This window comes from Dromiciops gliroides, chromosome 3 (genome assembly GCF_019393635.1).
Source record: "Dromiciops gliroides isolate mDroGli1 chromosome 3, mDroGli1.pri, whole genome shotgun sequence".
Classification (NCBI taxonomy): Eukaryota; Metazoa; Chordata; class Mammalia; order Microbiotheria; family Microbiotheriidae; genus Dromiciops; species Dromiciops gliroides.
The window spans coordinates 656,648,596-656,671,317 of NC_057863.1; the positions used below are offsets into that span (position 1 = coordinate 656,648,596).

A 22,722-nucleotide genomic window follows, 5' to 3' on the forward strand; every position below is an offset into this window, starting at 1 on the left:
GGGGCCTAAGGGGGAGCAGAACCCAGGATCTTGTAGCGGTCTCACAACTCACAACCCTCTTCTTGACTCTTTTTATGGTCCACTCTCTCTCAGGGTTTTTTTTTCCCCTTCAGACCTTGGATCTCCTCTCTGCTGTCTGTCTGCTCTGTCTTCTAGTGGGTCAATCTGACTTTTTCTATATGTCTCTCACTCTGTCTCTGTTTCTATTTATCTCTTTACTCTCAGTCTGTTCTGTCTCTGTCTCTGCTTCTGTCTCTGTTCAGTCTTAGTTTCTGAATCCAGCGGATGACAGCTGGGACCCAGTTTCTCCTGGGATGGGAAGGGGGGAGGGTGACAGCTGGGACCCAGGCTCCCCTGGGGCTTAGGGGAGGAGGAGAAAAACAGGTGGGCCTGGCCTCTCCATCTGCTTCAGGGCAGGAAGTCATCCCATTTTGGCTCTTATCCCCAGAACAGATTTGTGGCAGGGAATTCCTGGGCAGGGCAATTATGACTGGGCACGAGGGACACAGTGTGTGGAGAACCAGGGGCATGGGTTCACCCTAGGAAGGTCACAGCCTGGCATTTTATAGTCTCAATTTCCCTGCCTATCTAATGTATGACCTCAATAACCAGGTGTCCTATGAAAAGGGTATCCTAGGCCTCTTCAGGGGAAGCTGGGAAGATAGACAGGGGCATACAATAAGCCAGATGTTCCATCTGAAAATAGAGATGCTAATACTGGTCCTTTACTCCCAATTGGTCCATTTGTCACTCTATTTCCTCTATCTCTTTGAATCTCTATTTATGTCTGTCAATTCCGGTTCGCTGTTTCTTTGTCTCTTTTGCATCTTTGTCTCTATGGATATCTGTGTGTGTGTGTGTGTGTGTGTGTTTCTCTTTCTGTGTGTCTCTATCTCTGTCTGTCTCTCTCTCCCCATCTCTCTCTGTCTCTCTCTGTCTCCCCTCTCCCCCGTCTCTCTTCCCTCTTTCCCTCCCTCTCACTCTGTCTCTCTGTCTGTCTCCCCCCTCCATGATTCTGTTTCTGTCCCCATACCTTCACACTGGCAGTCTCCCTTGTCTGTACTCCCCCCTCACTTTCTAAAACTTCCAGGACACAGATAAAGCAACATATTTATTTTGAAAATTTTATTAATAATGTGAGAAAATAATGATTAATAATCAATTTCTTGGGGGACCCCAAAAGTGGAGTTCTCCTTGAGAGTTTGCCATCAAATCTCATCTGGAACAAAGCCAAAGGAACAAGAGGAATGGAGGCAGATTTTTTTGTCTAGATTGGTGAAGGACTGATGGAATTAAAGCACACCTAGATAATGGACTTTGCTTTGAGCAATCTGAGTGAGGGGTTTTCCAGATTCTTTTCCTTGATGTCATCTCTAGAGTTTATTTTAATATAGACCACCCTCAAGTCATGTCAACCAGTAGATTTGAATAATGCTAACCAATTAGATTTGTTTGATGTATAATGACCCAATTAGCTTTTGATCAATGTAAACCTGCCTCTATCCAAAAAAAAAAAAAAAAAAGGATAAAAACCCTCAGAAAATGCCACTATAGGGCTTCTGGGGCATCTTCTGAGTTTCTCTTGGTTGTCTGAGAACACATGGTCTGCCTCTCTCTGTCTTTCTCTGTCTCTGTGTCTCTGATTCTCTCTCTCTCTCTCTCTCTCTCTCTCTCTCTCTCTCTCTCTCTCCTATCATACATTCTGGGACCACAAGAAATTAGGGAGATATGTGGTCAATCTTTTACTGGTATAATATTGATAAATTATACTTACCCAAAACTGGTGTCTATAGTAACTAATTTTAAATATCACAATAACCTATTTATATATGACCCACATTCCCTAACTGGTCCCCTCTCAGAAAGCCATCTCTTACAATAAAGAATTTTTTTAAAAGGAAGAAAGAGGGAAAATTTTGTAAAACCAAGTAACATGGAAGTTGCTGGTAGTTCAGTGTAAAGGACGCTGGGAGGTGGTGGGGTGGGCAGCTAGGTAGTGTAGTGGATAAAGCACAGGCCCTGGATTCAGGAGGACCTGAATTCAAATGTGGCCTCAGACACTTGACACTTACTAGCTGTGTGACCATGGGCAAGTCACTTAACCCTCATTGCCCCACAAAAAATTAAATAAACAAACGAATAAATGAATGGATGAATGAATGAATGGATTGAATTGAATTGAATTGAAGGAAGGAAGGAAGGACACTGGGCCTGGAGTCAGGAAGACTCCAAATTGTTCAAATACCTACTCAGATACTTAGTAGCTATGTGACCTTGGGCAAATCACTTAATCTCTGTTGGCCTCAGTTTCCTCATCTGTGAAATGATAATAATAGCACCTACCTCCCAGGGCTGTTGTGAGGATCAAATGAGATAATATTTGTAAAAAGCACTTAGCACAGTGCCTGGAACATAGTAGGTGCTATATAAATGCTTATTTCCCCCCTTCTCCAATATATCAAAAATGTCTGACAAGATATGGTGTGATGATCCAAGTCAAAAAGCATTTGCTAAGTACCTACAATGTGTTAGGCATTGTGCTAAACACTAGGAATGCAAAAAAGTCAAAAAAAAAGAAAAGAAGGCCCTTCTCTCAGGGAGCTCACTTGGAGGAGACAATATGCAAACAATTATGTATAAATAAGATATATGCAGGACAAATCAAAGATGATCAACAGAGAGAAAGCATTAAGGTTAAGTAGGACCAGGAAAGGCTTCCTATAGAAGGTGGGACTTTAACTGAGACTTGAAGATAGTCAGGAAAGCCAGGAAACAGAGATGGTGAGGGAGACAGTTCCACCTTCACAGCCTTCCACCTCTGCAAAGAAGTGCCTTCTCATATTTCTTCTTTCAGGTATAAATTTATCATAATTTGGCAAGATTCTGTTTTGATTGCTTTGCTGATATTCTTCCCTTTGAGACTGTTTTGTATTGCTTCCCTGTGCCCTCCCTCTGTTCAGGCCCCTTAAGCGATCTGGTTAGGTCAAGCCAGAAAAGGAGATTCAACTCAATCTGTCCTCCCTCCTCCTCTCAAAAGGATAGAATGGTGCTCTGTCTTTTCAGGGAATCACAGACTGTCAGTGTTGGAAAGAACTCAGAAGCCACCTAACTCGTCCTATACCTAAACAAAAGCCCCTCTCCATCTCCAACGAGCGGTCATCCACTCTTTGCCTGGAGAGGTAACCCAGCACCTCCCAAGGTAGCTCGTTCTACTTTGGCTTATCTTTAATGATTAGGAGGTTTCTTCCTTACATTAAAACAAATGTGGTGCTTGGCGATGTGAGGGCAAACTTTTGCCTCTCCTGTGATTGCCTCATACTCCTATAATGCAGGAGCTAAAAATGATCAAAATCAGCTATTGGGGTAAGTCTTGGAGACAAGGTGGTCCTGTGGCTGAGGGCACGTAGCAAAAAGCTGGGCCAGAGTCTTTAGGGAAGTACGGGGCCTTCTAGCCACTGCTAGCACAGTGGCTGCCACATAGTGTTGTCCATAACCACAAAGCCTTTCTCCTCCTCTCAGTCAAGCTACTGAGTGGGCCTGGTTAGTCTGGTTATCTGGATTGGGGGCAGGGAAAGGAGACATTAAGCCGATGGACAGAGACCCCCTCCTCCAGTTTAGAAGAGCAAAGCAAGAATTCATTCCCTCCCAGCTCTGTGGTGGTGCTTCTGATACTTTGGACTTTGCCACTAGAACTCTCACCCTAGAACTTTCCTCAGGACCTGGGGCTGTTCTCACCTTGGACCATCCATCATCCATGCTGGTCCCTAACTCCCAATGGTGAATTCCTTCTGGATCCTCATTTTGAAGAAAGACCCAGGCCCACTATGCATCATTCCCTGCTGGTTGTGCTTATTCTACACTTTGTCCTTACCCTCCTATCGAGATACCATCTCTCTCTCTCTCTCTCTCTCTCTCTCTCTCTCTCTCTCTCTCTCTCTCTCTCTCTCTCTCTCTCACACACACACACACACACACACACACACACACTTCAGCTCCCTTTTATATGTTGTCTTCCCTAATTGAAGTGCAAGCTCCTTGAGAGTAAAAACTGTCTTTCTGCTCATATTTGTGGCCTCAGAAGTTTGCACAGTGGCTGATGCATAGTAAGTGCTTAAAACATGTTTGTTGTCTATAACCAGAAGTATCCTTAGAAATGCTCATATTACAAAAGTAGAACTGAGGCCCTGAGATGAAAAGGGTTTTGGGCAAAGTCACACAACACCAGGCAAATTGTGGACTCAACACTAGGGTTCTTTCCACTGCACAGACCAACCTCAGTCCCATTCCCGGTGCCTCTCCCTCTCTGGGACCTCCCACAATATATTGTCCCACCATCAGAGGTCCACAAACTGAGTGAGGTCTGGCCATCACCTCTGGGGAGTCTCAGGGAATTGGGGAGACACAGAGCTCACCTGGAGGAAAGTCCTGGTCATGGACAAATGGCTCAGGCAAGTCATAGTGGGGAGATGTGGAGCTCACCATCAGAAGCTCCTAGTGGATGAGGGGAGCACTGCTCTGCTTTGGGGGAGTCCCTGGCCTGAGTACTGGCCCAGCATGGACACAGTCCCTATGGAATGGACAGAAAGGAGGCTGGAGAGAGGGAGGTCACCATCATAAGATCATAGGGACCTTGGAGGACATCAAGTCTTACTAATCCCCTCCTTCCTAGAGTAGAAAACTGAGGGGAAAGTTCAATGCTCTGCCTGGGGTGACACAGGGAGCATGTGGTAGAGGTAGGATTGGAACCCAGATTTTCCGATGCCCAAACCAGGGGTCTTTCTAATGCATTGCATTCAACCATGGTCCTAGGCCCAAGGGACAACCCTTCAGGGGTGTGAGTCCTAGAGCCAAACTCTAATCTCTCTTCCTGGGTACTGACTTCTGCCACATAGGGACTGGTATAAGGTAGTCATCCCCACCCAGACTCTCTGGCTGAGTCCAAAATAAGGCTCTGGAGCTGGCACCTCTCAGGTCAGGTTAATGGACACTAGAGACTGGTTCATCGTGATTCCTGCAGTAGGAAAGGGAGCTTCCTGGAAGCATGGTGCTGGCGGGCCTCACCATACAGACCTGGCCATAGAATTTCCCAGTAAAAAAGGTATCCCATCTAAAGCACCGGTCCTGGATTCAGGAGGATCTGAGTTCAAATCCAGCCTCAGAAACTTGACACTTACTAGCTGTGTAACCCTGGGCAAGTCACTTAACCCTCATTGCCCCGCAAAAAGAAAGAAAGAATGAATGAAAGAAAGAAAGGAAGGAAGGAAAGAAAGAAAGAAGGAAGGAAGGAAGGAAGGAAGGAAGGAAGGAAGGAAGGAAGGAAGGAAGGAAGGAAGGAAGGAAGGAAGGAAGGAAGGAATCCCATCAAGGCTGTGATAAAGAAAGCTAGTATGTGCTCTGAAGATGGGATGGGGAGGGAGACACATCTGAAACTGGAAGGATAATCTAGTAATATTTCATGACTTTTTACAAAAGGATAAACCAAGACCCAGATAATGAAAGATGTTGGCCTAAAGCAAATAGCTGGACTTGAAAGTCATAGGATGATGGGATTTTGAACTGGGAAGTGCCAAAGGCCATCATTTAGTCCAATTCCATCTTTTCAAAGGAAGAAACTGAGGCCCAGGGAGATTAGCAACTTGCCCAGTTTCCACAAGTAAGGCTCCAGGCCAGAAGTCAAATAGCAATTTTCTGACTCCTGGTGATGTGTTCTTGCCAACACCCCTCCAGATCCTCCTGGCCTCTCCAGTCCTGCTTTTCATTGCACCTCTTAGAGTCACTTTTTATGCTTCTTTCACAATGAAGACCCAAAGTGGATTCCTTGTGGATGTAGATTGGGCAAGTACAATTTTTTGCATCCCAATCTCTTCCCCATCAGAACCTCCCCTCCCCTGCAAATGAGCCTTCAACCCCAAGCCATGCTGACAGGAGCATTCTACCCCCTCAGATCCAGTTCCTCTTTGTTCTTTTTTCCTATTACAAGGCAAGATCCTTGCAGACAGGACTATTTTGCTTTGCTTGTATTTGTATTCCCACCACATATGCCTAGCATCTAGTTAAGTGCTTAATACTGTAAAGGCTTGAGTTTGTGCTCTCGCACTCTCTCTCTTTCTCTCTCTCTTTCTCTCTCTCTCTCTCTCTCTCTCTCTCTCTCTCTCTCTCTCTCTCTCTCTCTCTCTCTCTCTCCCCTTTCTCTGCCCCTCTCCTTCCCCTCCCCTTACTTCTCCCTTTCTCCTTCCCTCTGTGTCTTTGTCTCTCTCTTCCTCTCACTGTATTTTTTAACAAGCATTTAAAAAGCACCTACAATGTGCTTTGGAGTCCACTCATTTTACAGATGAAGAACCCAGGACCTACAGAGGGGAAGTGGTCAGCCAAAGATCATATGCAGAGCTGACTTCAGAAGGTTTGAACCCAGGGCTTCTCGTTCCTCCCATTACAGATAGCTCTAATTGCTTAGATTTCCTCTGGGGGATGTCAAGGAGATATGGTCGCTGGATGACTTCTGGCTAGGTTGGAAATTTTCCAGGGCTCCCCTCTTCTACTTTTAGGATATTGGCTAGTGGAACTGACCAAAGGAAAGGCAGGCACTCCAAGAAGCCCTCCAGGAAATGACAGAGGGTGGATGTCAGCCTTGAGAACCTCATCAAAGGGTCCCACGACAGGGACAACACTATTGAGCTAGGAAGCAGAGGCACAGAGCAGTTGCTGAAGTTGCTGGAGCTGCTAAGGCCACAGGTAGCAATCCTTCACACTCCTTCCCCCCACCTCGATTCTCCTCATGTGAACCTGTCTGTTCTATTTGTTTCTTAAAAGTCAGCTTGCTTCTGTTTCCTGTTTGTTTTTGTTGTGCCAAATTTAATAATCTAGATACAAGTGAGATGGTTAATGAGTATTTAAATCACTTGGATTTGATGGAGCTGCCGTATTATACAAATGGATTTTATGAGACCCTGGTTTAATAGGAGCAAAATGCCCTTGGACAAAAACTTCAAACTGAACCCAGATAGCTAGCAGATAAGTCCCTACTTACTAACTTCTTTCCCCTAGACAGTTAACAAATCAAAATGCCCTTTTGACTAAACTTCTACTGATAAGTCCCGGTTCACTATCATCTTTCCTCAAGAGAGTAAATAGATCTTATTGTTCTCCTTATCATCTAGGCAACCTTGTCTTTGATAAACCCTTCCTGTTTCTTCATCATCTAATCATAGCATCTGCTTTAAATTGAACTAGTAAACTGATTTGTATTGTTTAACTGATTTACCTTTACAGTATTTGCTTTAGGTTGATTTGTAGCACGCTAATGAAAGGGTGTTACCCTGTAACCAGTGAAAGAAAAAAAAGGTTTAAATACTGTCACAAAAAGGGAAACCTTTGAAAACTTTTCCTTTGAAAGGTTCTCAATAAGTCATGCTTGCTTGTTATTGGGAGGAAATAAAGCTGTGCTTAGTTTTCCTACCAATTCTCTTATCTGATTTTCTGTGAGGTGCTTACTATCTGTAGGAGAGTTGGGGATGGACTTCTCTGATCTGGGTGAGGTTCTTGTTTTGCTTATTTTGAAGGTATGAAAACTATATTTAATTTTTGACATTTTAAAACCTAGTTTTCTAAGAGAAATAGGGGTAGCTACTGCATTACTGACCTCTGTGTTTCATTGCTGTGTAATGAATACAGGGTAAAGGGGTAACAGGAGAGGGAAGAGACAGAGAAAGGAGACAGAAAGTGAGTCAGAAAGGGGCAGAGAAAGATAGAAGTATGACAGACAGAAAGGAGGGAGGTGGGAAGAGAGAAGGAAAGGGAGAGGGGGAGAGAAAAGAGGCAGAAAAAGAGAGACAAAGAGAAAGATGGCGGGTTGGGGGAGGGGAGGATGAGTTAGGGAAAGAGGGATTTCAAAACTGCAATATATATTCACCAGGACAATATTCTTGGCTGGGGGGCTCAAGATGAACAAAAGAAAATTATTGATTTTGTTTTAACCTTCCCAGAGCAAGAGGGGAAAAAACTGGAGCTGGGTCTTGTCATTCTAGGCAAAAAATAAGTAGTTTTGCTGTGAAGAGGTTAAGACTGGATGAGTCGTGGTCTCTCTGGCATTTTCCCTTTCCCTCGTCTTCCAGGGTAGGAGCCAGGAGGGTTGGGGCCACCCCCACACACACCTCCTGGCCCAGGATAACACCACTGAACCAAGGCTGGTAACTGCTCTCCAGCCTCTAATTTACTCCGCAGATTTATTTCCCCCGTTGTTCTGGGTCTGGCTGTCTGGGGCCAAACAGAACAAACTCATCTCTTTTCCACATGACGGTCCTTCAAACACTTTAATGAGACAAAGGAAATGGGGCCAAAAGGCTGGGCTGAAATAGGGCCCTGCTGGGAAGAAACCTCCCTTTGCGCTTCAGAGGCACAGTGACAGGTATCCCAGGCATCCCAACCTCCCCCACATCTGAGATGCTCCTTTACCCTCCCCCCTCTTAATCTGAATACCCTCCACCCTTTAAGCTGCCCCCCCCTTTCTGGCCTCACTTGGCCCCTTCCACGGGAGCACAGACAAGCACTGGGAATCGGCCTGTAATCTACTGGACTACCGTGGTATCCCCTCACTCCCCTACCCCTGCCATTCTGGGAGCCGGAGGGAATGCTAACTTCCCAACAGTCCTAGCAGCATTAGAGGAAAGGGCAGCAAACTATGCCGGAACTTGGGGGTTCCAGCGAGCAGGGAAGCCACTCAGTGCCCAGCATGAATGCCCAGGGGACACAGATACGGTGTGAACAAAAAAGGAAGGGATCATTTCACCCATGCTACCCTAGACCCTTTCATGAAGTGATGCCCGCCGAGAGCCGACCCTGCCTCCCGCCTAGTCCCTCTCCCTCCATCCCTACCTACAAGCTCCCACAGTCCCTCTGCTCTCAGGACACACTTGGGGGTCCCGGTTTGCTCGGTGAAAGCCCATGCCCCGAGCGAAGTGTGGCAGGAGCCTGGGATTCAAACCTACTGGACTTCCCTGGCACTTTCTCATTCCACGCTTATACTCCGAGAAGGACATGCTGACAGCTCTGCAAGGGCACCTCGGGTTTTTCTTCGGAGACCCAAGTACTTGCTCCTCCCCGCCCCACAACGACATCTCCATTTCCCACAAGGGACCAAGCCATGGCAGAACCGCAGCTGCTGGATGTGCCCGGCCCACTGGTCGCATGCCCGAAGCATCTTCGGAGAGAGGGGCCGCACCCCACCCGGGCCGGCTCTACAGGTGGGCGGCGGCCTCCCCTGCTTTGCAGCTGCCCCTCGGGCCTGGGCCACCCCAGCCATTGCCGCAGGCGCCTCGGCTGGCCGGCTGGCCTTCCACACAGGGCAGGGGCCCGCGTGGGCTGACCCCCCCAGCCTTCCCCCCCCAGGTCTCAGCCATCACTGTGCACCTTCCCGTGCTGCAGCAGGTTGCTGGGGTGGGGGAAGCCCTTGCCGCAGACGTGGCATTTGTAGGGCGCGTCCCCGGTGTGCACCTTCTCGTGCACAGCCCGGTAAGCCAGGCCCTTGAAGAGCTTGGGGCAGTAGCGGCAGGGGAAGGGACGCGCCGGGCTGTGCACCCGGCGGTGCTGCACGAGCAGCGAGGCCCGGGCGAAGGCCTTGCCGCAGGTGGGGCAGGCGTAAGGCCGCTCGCCCGTGTGCGAGCGCTGGTGCACGGCCAGGTAGGACGACTGCTTGAAGGCCTTGCCGCACGTGGCGCACGCGTACGGGCGCTCGCCCGAGTGCACGCGGCGGTGCGAGGTCAGCGCGTTGGACTGCTTGAAGGCCTTGGCGCACAGCGGGCAGGCGAAGGGCCGGGCGCCCGTGTGCACGCGCTCGTGCACCCGCAGGCTGTGGCCGTAGGTGAAGCGCTTGCCGCAGGCGCTGCACGCGTGGGGCTTGTCCTGGCAGTGCTGGCGCCGATGCAGCAGCAGCGCGGGGCCCGCCGCGAAGGCCTTGCCGCAGTCCGGGCAGGCGAAGGGCCGCGCCGAGGCGTGCTGCGAGGAGTGCCGCTGCAGCTCATAGGGCGACTTGAAGCGCTTCGGGCAGGCCGGGCAGGGGAAGGGCCGCTCCCCGCTGTGGATGCGGCGGTGCTCCTGGGGGGAGGGGAGGGCTGAGCTGACCAAGGCCGCCCTCCGGCCCGGGCTTCTCCCCTTTGCTCGCCCTCTCCTCCTCCCCCTGCTCTCCCTCTCCTCCTGCCTCATTGCCTGGCCCCCACCATCCCTGTCCCTTGGCCTTCTCAAGTCAAGTCAACTCGGTTCGATTTCATTCAGCAAGTTATTTATTAAGGGCATACCTGTGCCAAGCATTTTGGAAAAGCAAGGGATTCAAAGACAAAAATTGAGCCTGCCCTCAGGGAGCTACCCGTCCAAGAGGGCTGCTTAGTAAATACAAAAATATTGCTACTCCCTCTTCCATAGGCTCTTCCAGAGAGACAATGGATACTGTTACTACTGTATCTTTAAGAGTCAAATGGAGGGGCAGCTAGGTGGTGTGGTGGATAAAGCACCGGCCCTGGAGTCAGGAGGACCTGAGTTTAAATCCGGCCTCAGACACTTGACACTTACTAGTTGTGTGACCCTGAGCAAGTCGCTTAACCCCAATTGCCTCACAAAAGAGTCAAATGGAATGCTGCAGATAAAGCATCTGAACTCGGGGTTTGGGTGTTACCATGGAACATGTCTTGCTACCAGCACTTCTCCAGAAAAAAATTGGAAGAATTTCTGTGTTTTTATATTGGATTTAGGAGTTTTATGAGATAAACTGTAGGAAGGTCAAAGAGAAAAAAAGGAGAATCTTCTTTCTTGTGAAAACTGTCTTAAACCTTCATGTTATGGGAGGAAATTTTTGTAAAGGGTCTGTGAGGAATTAGCACTTCATGTATTCTAGAAAGACCTTTTGTGTGTGTGCTGGCTAAAGAGAGGAGAGAATAGCTAATATAATATTTCCTGAGAAACTGAATTCAACTTGAGGAGAAATATGAAGAGTATTCTTGAGAAGTTTTCAATAGTATTGGAAATGAACTGAATGAAGTGAAGTCTCCAGAAGTGAAGAGAAGTCATCTGCTTTAATAGTGAAGATTTGAGATGACTGTGATTTTTCTCATAGCCAAAATATTTGTAAATAATTACTGTGGTTCTGTTTATTATTTAAGTTTTACATTTAAGTAATGTTAACATTTATTTAATCACAAGCAACTGAATGATTTGATTTAGAAGGAAATAGGAGTAACTACTATTGGGAAAGGACATTTTTCCAGTTTATTAATAAATGTTTAATGAAATGGGGTGGAAACTCAATCCAATTCATGAAAAAAGGTTGAAATTTTATTAATGAGAAAGAAAATATCTAAAAATACCCTTGGATCACTCTAGGGGTGGCATTCCTAATCAAGGGTATGCAGAATGTATGAGAAGTTTGTCAAGGAAGCGGTAAATGACTAAATTATTCTATTGAAATATTCTAGAAATTCTAAATTGATTTCCAAACACTGAAATTATAAAATGTTGGGATTATCCTTGGAGAATAAAAAGTAATCTTTTTATTTTGTTCTTACATGTGAATGGATAGCAAACACTAGAATTTACTTCTTTTCACACTGAACAGGGAGAAGTTTTACTGAAAAGTCAAACAAAAATAGGCTTGGAACACCTGCTATAGAGCTTGGGATAATAATGGGAAATATGGGAGTGAGTGTTTTATATTAACATATGCAAACACACATAAAATATTTACTTCATGTATGAAATTACTTAATTTCAAGATGGATGAGGCACTAACAGGGAGATCAGGAAAGACCTCATGCAGGAGGAGGCAGAAGGAGAACTGTGTTGTGAACGAAGCTAGTGATTCTATGAGGTAGAGATGAGGAGGAGGGTGAGCATTCCACACATGGAAGACCAAGAGAGGGAATGATGTGAAGAGGAAACAGCTGGCTAGTGGGTCAGTTTGCCTAAAACCAAGAGTAAAAGACAAAATAGTGTGAAAGAAGATTAGAAAGGTAGGTGGTTACCATGTTGTGGAGGACTTTAAAGGTCAGGCTGAAAAGTCTGTTTTTGACTCTAGAGGCAACAGGGAGCCACCGAATGTTCTTAAGCAAGGGAGTAACATGGTCATACCCATGCTTTAGGAACATCACTTTGGCAGCTGTTCAGCAAATGAACTGGAATGGGTGAGGGGAGACAGGTGAAAGATGATAAGGATCTAAAGTAGAGCAATGGTCATATGCAAGATGGTTCTGAGAGATAATGAAGAGGAAGAATTTAAAAGACTTCCCATTGGATGTGGGAAGTGAGTCAAAGAGAAGAATCCAAGTCGCTGGGAGCCTAAGTGACTGAAGGATGATGGTGCCCTCAGCAGAAACAAGGTGAGCTTGAAGAAGGGTAAGCCTCAAAGAAAAAAATAGTCCCATTTTAGATATGTCAAGAGAGCATGGATGAGTCATATCCAGCAGCAAATCAGTAATAACAGACAGGCGTTCAGGAGAAATATGACAAGGTCTTGAGAGAATGTCATGATAAAGTGAAGGTTTTTTCAAGTTGGAAGAGAAGTGGGCAAGTTCTTAGCCAGAGAACTGGGTAAGCAGCCAATAGCTGAAGAAAACTCTAATATGGATGAAAGAGAGGAGAAGAAATTATTAAAGAAGTGAGCTCCCCGAGAAGAAGGGAGGGGATGGGGTCGCCAGCTGCTTTTGGCCAGGGCCCTGTCATCCTGTGGACTGTAACAGAAGAGAATGGGAGAAGTGGTGGAGAGACATGGAGAAGCAGGAGGAGCTCAGCAAAGAGGACGGTGCACACTGCGGTCAGCAGAGTCCTCTGACTGCCCAATATAGTTCAGAGAAGCTAGATGGTCAGGGCTTGGCAAGGTGGGACAAGGGGGCATCAGGAAAAGAGGGCAGGGCTAAGTCTGACTGGTCAACAATACAGTCAAGTCTGTGAAAGGAGGGAAATGAGACCGGAGCAGGACCTCGGAGAGACTGGAGGGACGGAGAGCCACCTCCCTTCCTCCTTCTCCAACCTGTCCTGCTGCCCTCGCTCCCCTTCCTCCTTTCTTTCTTCCTCTTCCCAATGTCTTCTCCTCCACGTCCCCTTCTCCTCCCTTCTCCTTCCCTCTCTTTTCCTCAGCCTCCCACCTTTGCCTTTCTCTCTCTCCCCTCCTGGACCTCTCCCTTCTCAATCCCCCATCTTCTCCCTCTCCCTCTCAGATCTCCTACCCCTTCTCCCTTCCCAGGCCAATGCTCCCATGGCTTACCTGCAGGTTGCTGGCCCTCTTAAAGCCTTTGCCACAGGCTTCGCAGGTGTGGGGCCGCTCCTCACTGTGGACCAGCCTGTGGCTTTTGAAATCAGAATGACGCTTGAAGGCCGCGTCACACAGGTCACAGCGGAAGGGCCGGGCCGAGTTATGGACAACCTCGTGGCTGAGCAGCTCCCAAGCCCTCTTGAAGTGTTTGCCACAGGCCACGCACAGGAATCGCTTATCCCCCACCAGGCCCTCTCCGACCTTGAGGCCTTCCCGAGAGCCAGGCAGTGCTGCCTCTGACTCTCCCTCCCTTCCTGGCTCCTCCTCCTCCGCCTCCTCGGTCTCCACTTCAGCCTCTTCTTCCTCCACTGGGGTCTCCCCAGAAGCCTCAGCCACAACCTTGGTAGCCGAGGCCACCATCTTGCCTCGAATGAGAAGGGCTGTGGAGCGAACCCCATCATCACTGATGAGATGAACCAGGCCTGGGAGGGAAACTTGTGTGGGCTGCTTGTGGTCGGTCTGCTCCGCCAGCTCCTCCACTACCACTGGCTTCTCTTGCTCGTCCTTTGGGGACACTTCAGGCTCCTGAAGAAAGGAAGACATTATGGGTTAATGAAATCAGAAACAGGCCAGAGACAGTCAGTCCACCCAAGTCCCTGGGAAAGCCAAGCACCCTGCCTCCCCAAGTGCCTAAGAGTAGGTCATCATAACTGGTGAGGGCTCCCACACCCTCCTCCCAGCCCCCCGAGTCATCCTGGACTCCTCACTACCTCTCACTCCCCTATCCAAGCCGGTGCTGAGGCCCGCCAAGTGCATCTCTGCAGCCCTTCTCCAACACACCCCCCTCCTCTGGCCCAAAGCCCCTCGCGGCCAGACCACTGCCCCTGCCACAGCCACCGGGGGTCTGCCTGCCTCTAGGCCCTTCTACAGCAGCCACCAAAGGGATGTTCCTGAAGTGCGGGTCTGACCATGTTGCCCTCTACTCATGAAACTCCCCGTCGACTCCAGGACCACAAGATGTCGTCTGACGGTTAAACCCCTTCATGGTTTAGCCCCTCCTGGCTCTGCAGTCTCCTTACACGCCCCATCCTCTCTGAGGCACTGACAGGTGCCTCCCTCCATCTCCTGACTCAGGGCGTTTTCTCTGTCCCTCAGGATCATCACGTTCTCCCTCCTCATCTCGGCTTGCCGGCTCCCCTGCTTCCTACAAGGCTCAGCTTCTCACCTTCTTTGCCAATTTTCATTTTTGTGCCTTCCTTCTATGATTTTTCCCTATTCCTATTAAGTATTTGCAATAAGGAATCCTACATAGATCCTGTTTGTATACATTTATTTAGTTGCTTCTCTCCCATTAAAATATGAGTGCCTTGTGGAGAGGAGCTATTTCTGCCTTTCTTTGTATCCCCAGAACTTAACACAGTGCCTGGCACATAGTAGGTGCTTAATAAATGCTTGTTGACTTAACCATTTAAGGCCCCAGAATGTAGAACTGGCCACAAAGGGTGGCAGCAGGGAGGCAGGATCAAAGAAGAAAACATTTGCTGATGGTTCAAGCCATCCCCAAAGGCAAGGATGCTGATGCTCGTGGGGCCTGTGGGCTGTACAGGAGACTTCTGCATGGGGGGCTCAGGCTCGGCCAAGACGGCTCCGGAGGGCTGCCTCTCAGCTCTGACTCTCTAACTCTGTGAAGACAGAGGTGGAGGAAGGAAGAAGGAAGAGAGTACCAGGCCTGGGCCCCTGGTACAGGGGCAGCTGGCAGGACAGAGCACAGTGGGCCTAACCTCAGCCCCCCTCCCCAGCCCTATGCCCTTTGACATTTGGCTTCACTAAGCCCATAGGAGCTTTCCCTCTTGCCAGTCAGACCATCAGCTCCTTTGTTCTTTGTCTCAGTATCCCCATCCTTTGGCATGGTGCCCAGTACATAGAAGGCACTTAGTTGATGTTTGTTGATTGACTGATACAATGAGTTTACAGTCTGTCAGATCATTCCAGGTCAATGGCTATCCAGTCACAGCTCCTCATTATGTATATGTGAAGTTGACTATTTTTTAACCCAATGTAATGACTGGAATGACGCCACCTGCTGGAGACTTACTGTAGAAAAGCTCTGCCATGAGGTGAAAGTCTCTGAGGGCAAGACCATGTGTCTTTTCTTTGTTGTCAGGAAGTGACATTTGCTTGTGGGAGGAAGAATGGGGAGGCTGGCGCTCTGACTCACTCTCCTTCCTGAGGACTCTGGCAGAGAGCAGAGCTAGGAATGCACTCTCCCTTTAATAGGTAGATGAATCTAGGCCTTTCTCTTTCTCTTCACCATATTCTTATTCTCCTTAATAAATGCTTAAAAGTCTAACTCTTGCTAAAGCTTATAATTTATTGGCGACCACTCATTAAATATTTTAGACAGACTAGCTAGAATTTTAGCCTTAACACGAAGAAATAGTCAAGAAATAGGCTGATAAAATGAGCAAACAAAAAAAATTCTGATCATAAGAAAGTTATTGTGGTGACAAGGAAGATCAGAATATACCCTCAGAAGAAGGTAACAAAGCATTTGTATCCAAAGCCCCCAAGAAAAATATGAACTGGTTTCAGGCAATGGAAAATCTCAAAAAGGATTTTGAAAATCAAATAAGAGCAGTAGAGGAAAAATTGGGAATAGAAATGAGAATAATGCAAGAAAATCATTTTTAAAAGAGTCAACAGTTTAATAAAGACACAAAAAATACTGAAGAAAATAACACCTTAAAAAACAGACTGGGCAAAATGGTAAAAAAAGATTTTAAAATAAAAAAAGCCAATGAGGAGAAGAATACCTTGAAAAGCAGAATTAGCCAAATGAAAAGAGGCACAAAAATTGACCAAAAGAAAAAAGTCCTTAAAAAGCAGAATTGGTCAAATGGAAAATGACATACAAAAACTCACTGAAGAAAATAATTCCTTAAAAAATTAGAATTGAGCAAATGGAAGCTAATGACTTCATGAAAAATAAAAAAACAATAAAACAAAGCCAAAAGAATAAAAATTTTAAAAGAAGACAATGTGAAATATCTCACTAGTGTGAGAACTGGGGAATTGGATTGACACCCCTTGCTGGAGAGATACTATAGGAAAGCTCTGCCATGAGGAGAAGGTGTCTGAGGGCAAGCCATGTGGCTTGGAAGGTCAGTTCCTTGGCATCAGGAAGTGACGTTTGCTGGTGAGTACTGTCGATCAAAGCTACCAGCCAATTAGCTTGGAGCTGTGTGTGTTTGGACAGCCCTACATCTGGTTTCACAGGAGGCTTCTGGGATGAAGAAGGGGCGAGGCTCACTCTCTTTCGCCAAGGACTTCGTGAGAAATGGAGCAGAAATGCAGGCTCCTTTAGATAGATAGATGTAGGCACCTTGGCCTCTTTCTCTCTCCTCACCAAATTTTTGTGCTCCTTAATAAATGCTTAAAAGTCTAAACCCTTGCTAAAGCTTCTAATTTATTGGCGACCACTTATTAGATTTTTAGACAGCCTCGCTAGAATTTTAGCCACTTTACAGACACCAACTAGTCACTGGAAAAACTATTGACCTGGAAAACAGATCTGGAAGAGATAATTAAAATGAATGGACTACCTCAAAGCCATGATCAAAAAAAGAGCCTAGTCATCATCTTTCCAGAAATTATCAAGGAAAACTGCCCTGATATTCTAGAACCAGAGGGTAAAACAGAAAATGAAAGAATCCACTGCTCACCTCCTGAAAAAGATCCCAAAATGAAAACTCCCAGGAATATTATCATAGCCAAATTCCAGAGGTCCCAGGTCAGGGATCTCAACAGGAATTAAAGTGGAACTCACTGGCTCCACCCTGTCCTTCCTCTTCTCCACGACCCTTCAGAAACCTCTGGCAGTGGCTAGGTTGTCTCTGCCATTCATCTGATTTGGTCTTTGGAGAAGGCTTGCATCCCAGCTCTGTCACTGACTATGTGTGACCTTGGACCAATCTGCTCCCTTCAGAGGGCCTCAGTTTTCTCATCTATAAAATGAGGCAGTTGCCTACATGCCATCTGAGACCCCTGTTGGCTCTAGATCGAAGGTCCTGTGATCTGAAGACCTGAATAGGACTTCTGGGACATGGGACCAACAAGATGGAGGACAGGACCCTCTCTCTGAGCCACGCAAGAGATAAAGTGATTCAGCTGCTCCCACAAGGTACCAAGAGCCCCAGCAAGGTAAAGGAGACTCAGTCAACAAGCACTTATTAAAAGCCTACTATGTAAACAGGAGATGGAAAATATTATGAAATGCAAGATGGATGGCTTTGATTATATTAAAATTTAAAAGTTTTTGTACAAACAGAAGCAATGTAGCCAAAATTAGAAGGGAAGCAGAAAGCTGGGAAACAATTTTTACAGCCAGTATTTCTGATAAAGGCCTCATTTCTAAAATATATCAGGAACTAAATCAAATTTGTAAAAATCCAAGTCATTCCCCAATTGAGAAAAGGTCAAAGAATATGAACAGGCAGTTTTAAGATGAAGAAATCAAAGCTATCTATTGCCATTTGAAAAAATGCTCTAAATTACTATTGATTAAAGAAATGCAAATTAAAACAACTCTGAGTTACCACCTCACATCAATCAGATTGACTAATATGACAAAAAAGGAAAATAATAAATGTTGGAGAAGCTGTGGAAAAATTGGTTGGTGGAGCTGTGAACTGATCCAACCATTCTGGACAGCAATTTGGAACTATGACCAAAGGGCTATAAAGCTGTGATACCCTTTTTCCCAAAGAGATTATAAAAAAGGGAAAAGGACTCAAATATACAAAATTATTTATAGCAGTTCTCTTTGCGGTGGCAAAGAATTGGAAATTGAGAGGATGCCCATCAATTGGGGAATGGCTAAACAAGTTGTGGTATATGAATGTATTGTGCTATAAGAAATGATGCTAAGTGAAATGAGAAGAACCCGGAGAACATTATACACAGTATCAACAATACTGTGTGATGATCAACTGTGATAGACTTAACTCTTTTTTTTTTTTTTTTTGGTGGGGCAATGAGAGTTAAGTGATTTGCCCAGGGTCACACAGCTAGTAAATGTTAAGTGTCTGAGGCCAGATTTGAACTCAGGTCCTCCTGAATCCAGGGCCAGTGCTTTATCCACTGTACCACCTAGCTGCCCCCTAGACTTAACTCTTCTCAGCAATACAATGATCCAAAATAATTCCAAAGGACTCATGATGGAAAATGCTCTCCACATCCAGAAAAAAGAACTATGGAATCTAGATGCAGATTGAACCATACTTTTTCTACTTTTATTGTTTTTTGTTTTTGTTTTTTTTGCAGGGCAATGAGGGTTAAGTGACTTGCTAGGGTCACACAGCTAATAAGTATCAAGTGTCTGAGGCCAGATTTGAACTCAGGTTCTCTTGAATCCAGGGCTGGTGCTTTATCCACTGTGCCACCTGTCCCTGTTTTTCTTTTTTGAGGTTTTCCCTTTTGTTCTGATTCTTCTTTTACAACATGATTAATGCAGAAATATATTTAAAGTGACTATACATATATAACCTATATCAGATTGCTTGCTGTCTTGGGCAGGGAGGAGGGAAGGAAGGGAGAAAATTTTGGAACTAAAAATCTTATAAAAACAAACGTTGAAAACTATCTCCACATGTAACTAGAAAATAATAAATACTTTTATGATTAAAATATTTTTTTAATTTTTTAAAAGTCTACCATGTGCTGGGCACTGGGCTAAGTGCTGGGCATACAAAGAAAGGCAAAAATAGTCCCTGCTTTCATCCCCTCCAAGTAGCAAAGATGACCAAAAAGGCAAATGGTCAATATCAGAGAGGCCATGGGAAACAGGAAGGCTGATACACTGCTGGCCAAGCTATGAATGGGCACAGCCGTTCTGGGAAACAATATGGAATGATACACCAAAATTTACTAAAGAGCACATGCCCTTTGACCCTGCTATAATTAGGCCTATACCCAAAAAAGACTAAAGAAAGAAAAGGTCTTACTTGTACAAAAAATATTCCTAGCTCTTTTTGTGGTGGCAAAAACTGGAAACTAAGGACATGCTCATCAACTGGGGCGTGGCTGAATAAGCTGGAACACAAATATGGCAGATTGCTATTGTGCTGTAAGAAATGAGGAAACCATGTTTCCAAAGACATGGAAAGACTTATGTGAACTGATGCCAAGGTGGGTGAGAACCAGGACAGTTTAGACTAACATCACATTTCAAAACAACAATTTTGAGGACTTTTTAAACTAAAAATCAATTAAATGAATAGACCCAGGGTAATCAGTACCATGATATGCAATGACTCAAGATTACAGAGAAATGATGATGAAACATGTTAACCATGACAGAGGGATGATGGATTTAGGATATGAAATGAAACATACATATTTTTGTACAGCCATTGGAGGAATTTGTTTAGCTTGACTCTGTATATTTAATACAAGAAATCTGGTTTTTTTTCCTTTTTTTCCAAAGGGATGGGAAGATAGGAGTGAAAGAAAATGTATTTCTGGGGCAGCTAGGTGGCACAGTGGATAGAGCACCAGCCCTGGATTCAGGAGTACCTGAGTTCAAATCCGGCCTCAGACACTTGACATTAACTAGCTGTGTGACCCTGGGCAAGTCACTTAACCCCCATTGCCCTGAAAAAAAAAAGAAAGAAATAAAATGTATTTCTGAAAATAGAAAGGGGGGAGGGATGCTATAGATGTCAAATGTTGCATGCGTTTTCTGATAAGGTCACTGTGTTGTTAGTTTTATTACTTAACTGTTTTACTCTGTTATGACAGATGTCTCACAAAGTGGGGGTAATCTGTGAATGTGTGTAATATAAAAATAAACTACATCAATAAAACTGAAAGTCTCAAAAAATAACATAAAGCAAGAGGGAAGTTATTAACAACGGAATAGAACACAGCCTCCACATCAGCTAAAAGAGCCCAGAGATCCGTTAGTAAATGTTGCAGTTGAAGGAAAACGAATCAAAGCACAAGGAGGCAGAGCCTCTGGAGGATTCCCTAGAGGGCTAGGGACCACAGCAGCCTGTGCCAGCAGGGTCTAAAGGAGAAATCACAACTGTGAGGGCAGAACCTCTGGCCTACACAGCAGAAATAAAAGGCAGAATCAAAAAACTTGAATCCTCGGTGGCTGCCCTTGTTTGAAAAAGCAAAAGAGAGGGACAGCTAGGTGGCGCAGTAGATAGAGCACCAGCCCTGCAATCAGGAGTACCTGAGTTCAAATCCGGCCTCAGACACTTAACACTTACTAGCTGTGTGACCCTGGGCAAGTCACTTAACCCCAATTGCCTCACTAAAAAAAAAAAAAAAAGCAAAAGAGAAAATGACTGACTGGGAACGCAAATACAAGAAGTGGAAGACAATTAGGAAGAAGAGCAGCCAAGCTCTGAGTTCTAATCCTGGCCCAGCTTTCCACTGCATATGGAACCCAGGGAAAGTCCCCCTCCTTTCCAGGCTTCACCTTTCCCATCTCAGGACTCTGCCTCACCGTAGGATCAATAATGGGAGCACGTCCCCCTGGACCCAACCAAGGCCAGGATGGGAATTCCCGTCACTTACCTTGGCCTTCAGGGTCTCCTGTGCCCCAGAGCCCTTTTGCCAGCCTGGAATGGAGTCCCGGGGACCTGGTTCCCCAGGTCCCTCCCTCACTGGGTGATGGCTTCGAGGATATGACTGGCGGGGCAGTAGGGCACTCACCCCTGCTTCCCTGGGCTGCCTGCCCTGGCCTGTAGAGTCACACTCCATGTCTGTAAGAGAGAAGAGGGGTCTGAATCCAAAAGGAGCCCAGACACAGGTAAAGGGAAGTGGAAGAAAGCCCAGAAGGCTGTCTGGAGAAGGGGGCCCAGGAAAGGGCCCGAAGCCCTCACCGGGAATGACTCAGGACCGAGAGGAGTCGGGGGAGCCAGGGGAGGAAGCACCTCACAGAAGACATGGAAGGGAGGGCACTCAGAACCCTTGGGGCACAACCTGGGAACACAGGTTTCTGCCACTCTCTGGGCCTTGGCCTCTCACCTTCTGTAGCCTGAAGTGAGCAGGCCTCAGGCACCTCCAAGGACCATCCTGACCCAGAGAGCCCAGAGGGGCACGACAGAGGGCACAGCAGAGGGGCACAGCAGAGGGCACAACAGAGGGCACAGCAGAGGGTTCTTGCCCCCCCACACACACAATGACCCTCATATAATAATGGCAGCCTTCACTCCAGGCAGCCCCCATGTCTTCCAACCTCCATCCTCCTTCTCATCATGGTCTCGCCAGCCCCAGGAGCAGCTGGGCCGTATTTGCTCTTCCTTTCATACTGATCTCAGTCATCACGTTGATTCTCCTTCTAAACAGGCCCCCAACTTGTCTGACCATCCCCAGAGCTGCCCAAGTCCTAGGTCCTCTAGAATCCTAGTGCTTTCTTCTCCTCCGGACCGCCTTCCCCAGCTCCCCAATCCTAACTGGGATCCAGGCAACAAGAGGAGTGGAACTCTTCAGAGTCTGGAAGGTTTACAAAACACGTTCCAGACCATGCTGACTCTAAGCCTCCCAGAAAAGGTGGGCCTTGAGCTATTATTATCCCCATTTTTCTCATGAGGAAACAGCCTTGAGAGGAGCAGCAGCATGCCCAGGGTCACATAGCTAAGAAGGGTCAAACAGGACTTTGATTCCTCTGCACAGCATCATTCTGTTTCTTTGGCCAGAGGTTGAATGGCCACTTGCTGGGGAGCAGGCCTCCTCTGCCCCTTCCAGCCTGAGCCAACCTGGGCCAACCTGGGCCATGTGGGGGATGCTCTGGGCCCTGTGACTGGTCATCCGTGCTCCTGCCCCAAAGGAAGGCCTCCACAGACCTGGGACTTCTCCAGCTGTCCTGAGCTCAGGATGCAGAAGCCGCCCAAAGGTCAGGGCAGAGCACACATCTGGACAGGGGCATGGCACTGAGGACCTTGGACATGTCCTCTCACTTTTCCAGGCCTGCTTCCTCACCTCTAAGAAGGGGGCCTAGGACTAGGCCCTCCCCACACAGCCTCCAGGAAGAATGGAAGCTCCTCGTGGGGAGGACCTTGTTTCATCTTTGGCTTGGTCTTTCTGGCCCTGAGGCCCGGCCTGGGAGTGCAGCAGGTGCCTGGTCAGCAAACTCCTGCTCTTTCAGATGCCCCCATCTCTCCTGTGGGACTCAGCTGGGCCTGGCTTGGGCCTCAGTCCACACACCCTGCTGATTATTCCTTCCCCCCATTCAGCCCAGCCCCTCACCCAAACCTTACAACAAATCCCCCAACCTCCTAGCAGGCAAACCTTCTTGTCTGACCCAGACCGGAACAAGAGTACTTCTGGGCCAGACTTCAGAGCAGCAGGAGGGACCCCTCCCAGCCTCCTCTCCCTGGGCTCCTTCGGCGACTATTTCAACACCATCAGTCAGCAATGGAACAAGACCTGTGTGGGCTGTGGCCCCAAGACGGATTCCACCTACACCTGTCACACGGGGC

At 46.9% G+C, this 22,722-nt stretch overlaps 1 protein-coding gene across 1 annotated transcript; it reads right to left on the reverse strand.

The window, feature by feature from the left end:
* Positions 1-9,376: 9,376 nt before the first annotated feature.
* On the reverse strand, positions 9,377-22,696 carry LOC122745678 (zinc finger protein 501-like). The gene is made up of 4 exons (XM_043991086.1): positions 22,532-22,696; positions 20,816-21,003; positions 13,244-13,816; positions 9,377-10,089 (listed from the first exon to the last, which is right to left on the reverse strand). Exons 2-4 carry the CDS (start codon positions 20,999-21,001, stop codon positions 9,388-9,390), a joined length of 1,461 nt encoding a protein of 486 aa, XP_043847021.1. The 5' UTR covers positions 21,002-21,003; positions 22,532-22,696; the 3' UTR covers positions 9,377-9,387.
* Positions 22,697-22,722: the final 26 nt, after the last annotated feature.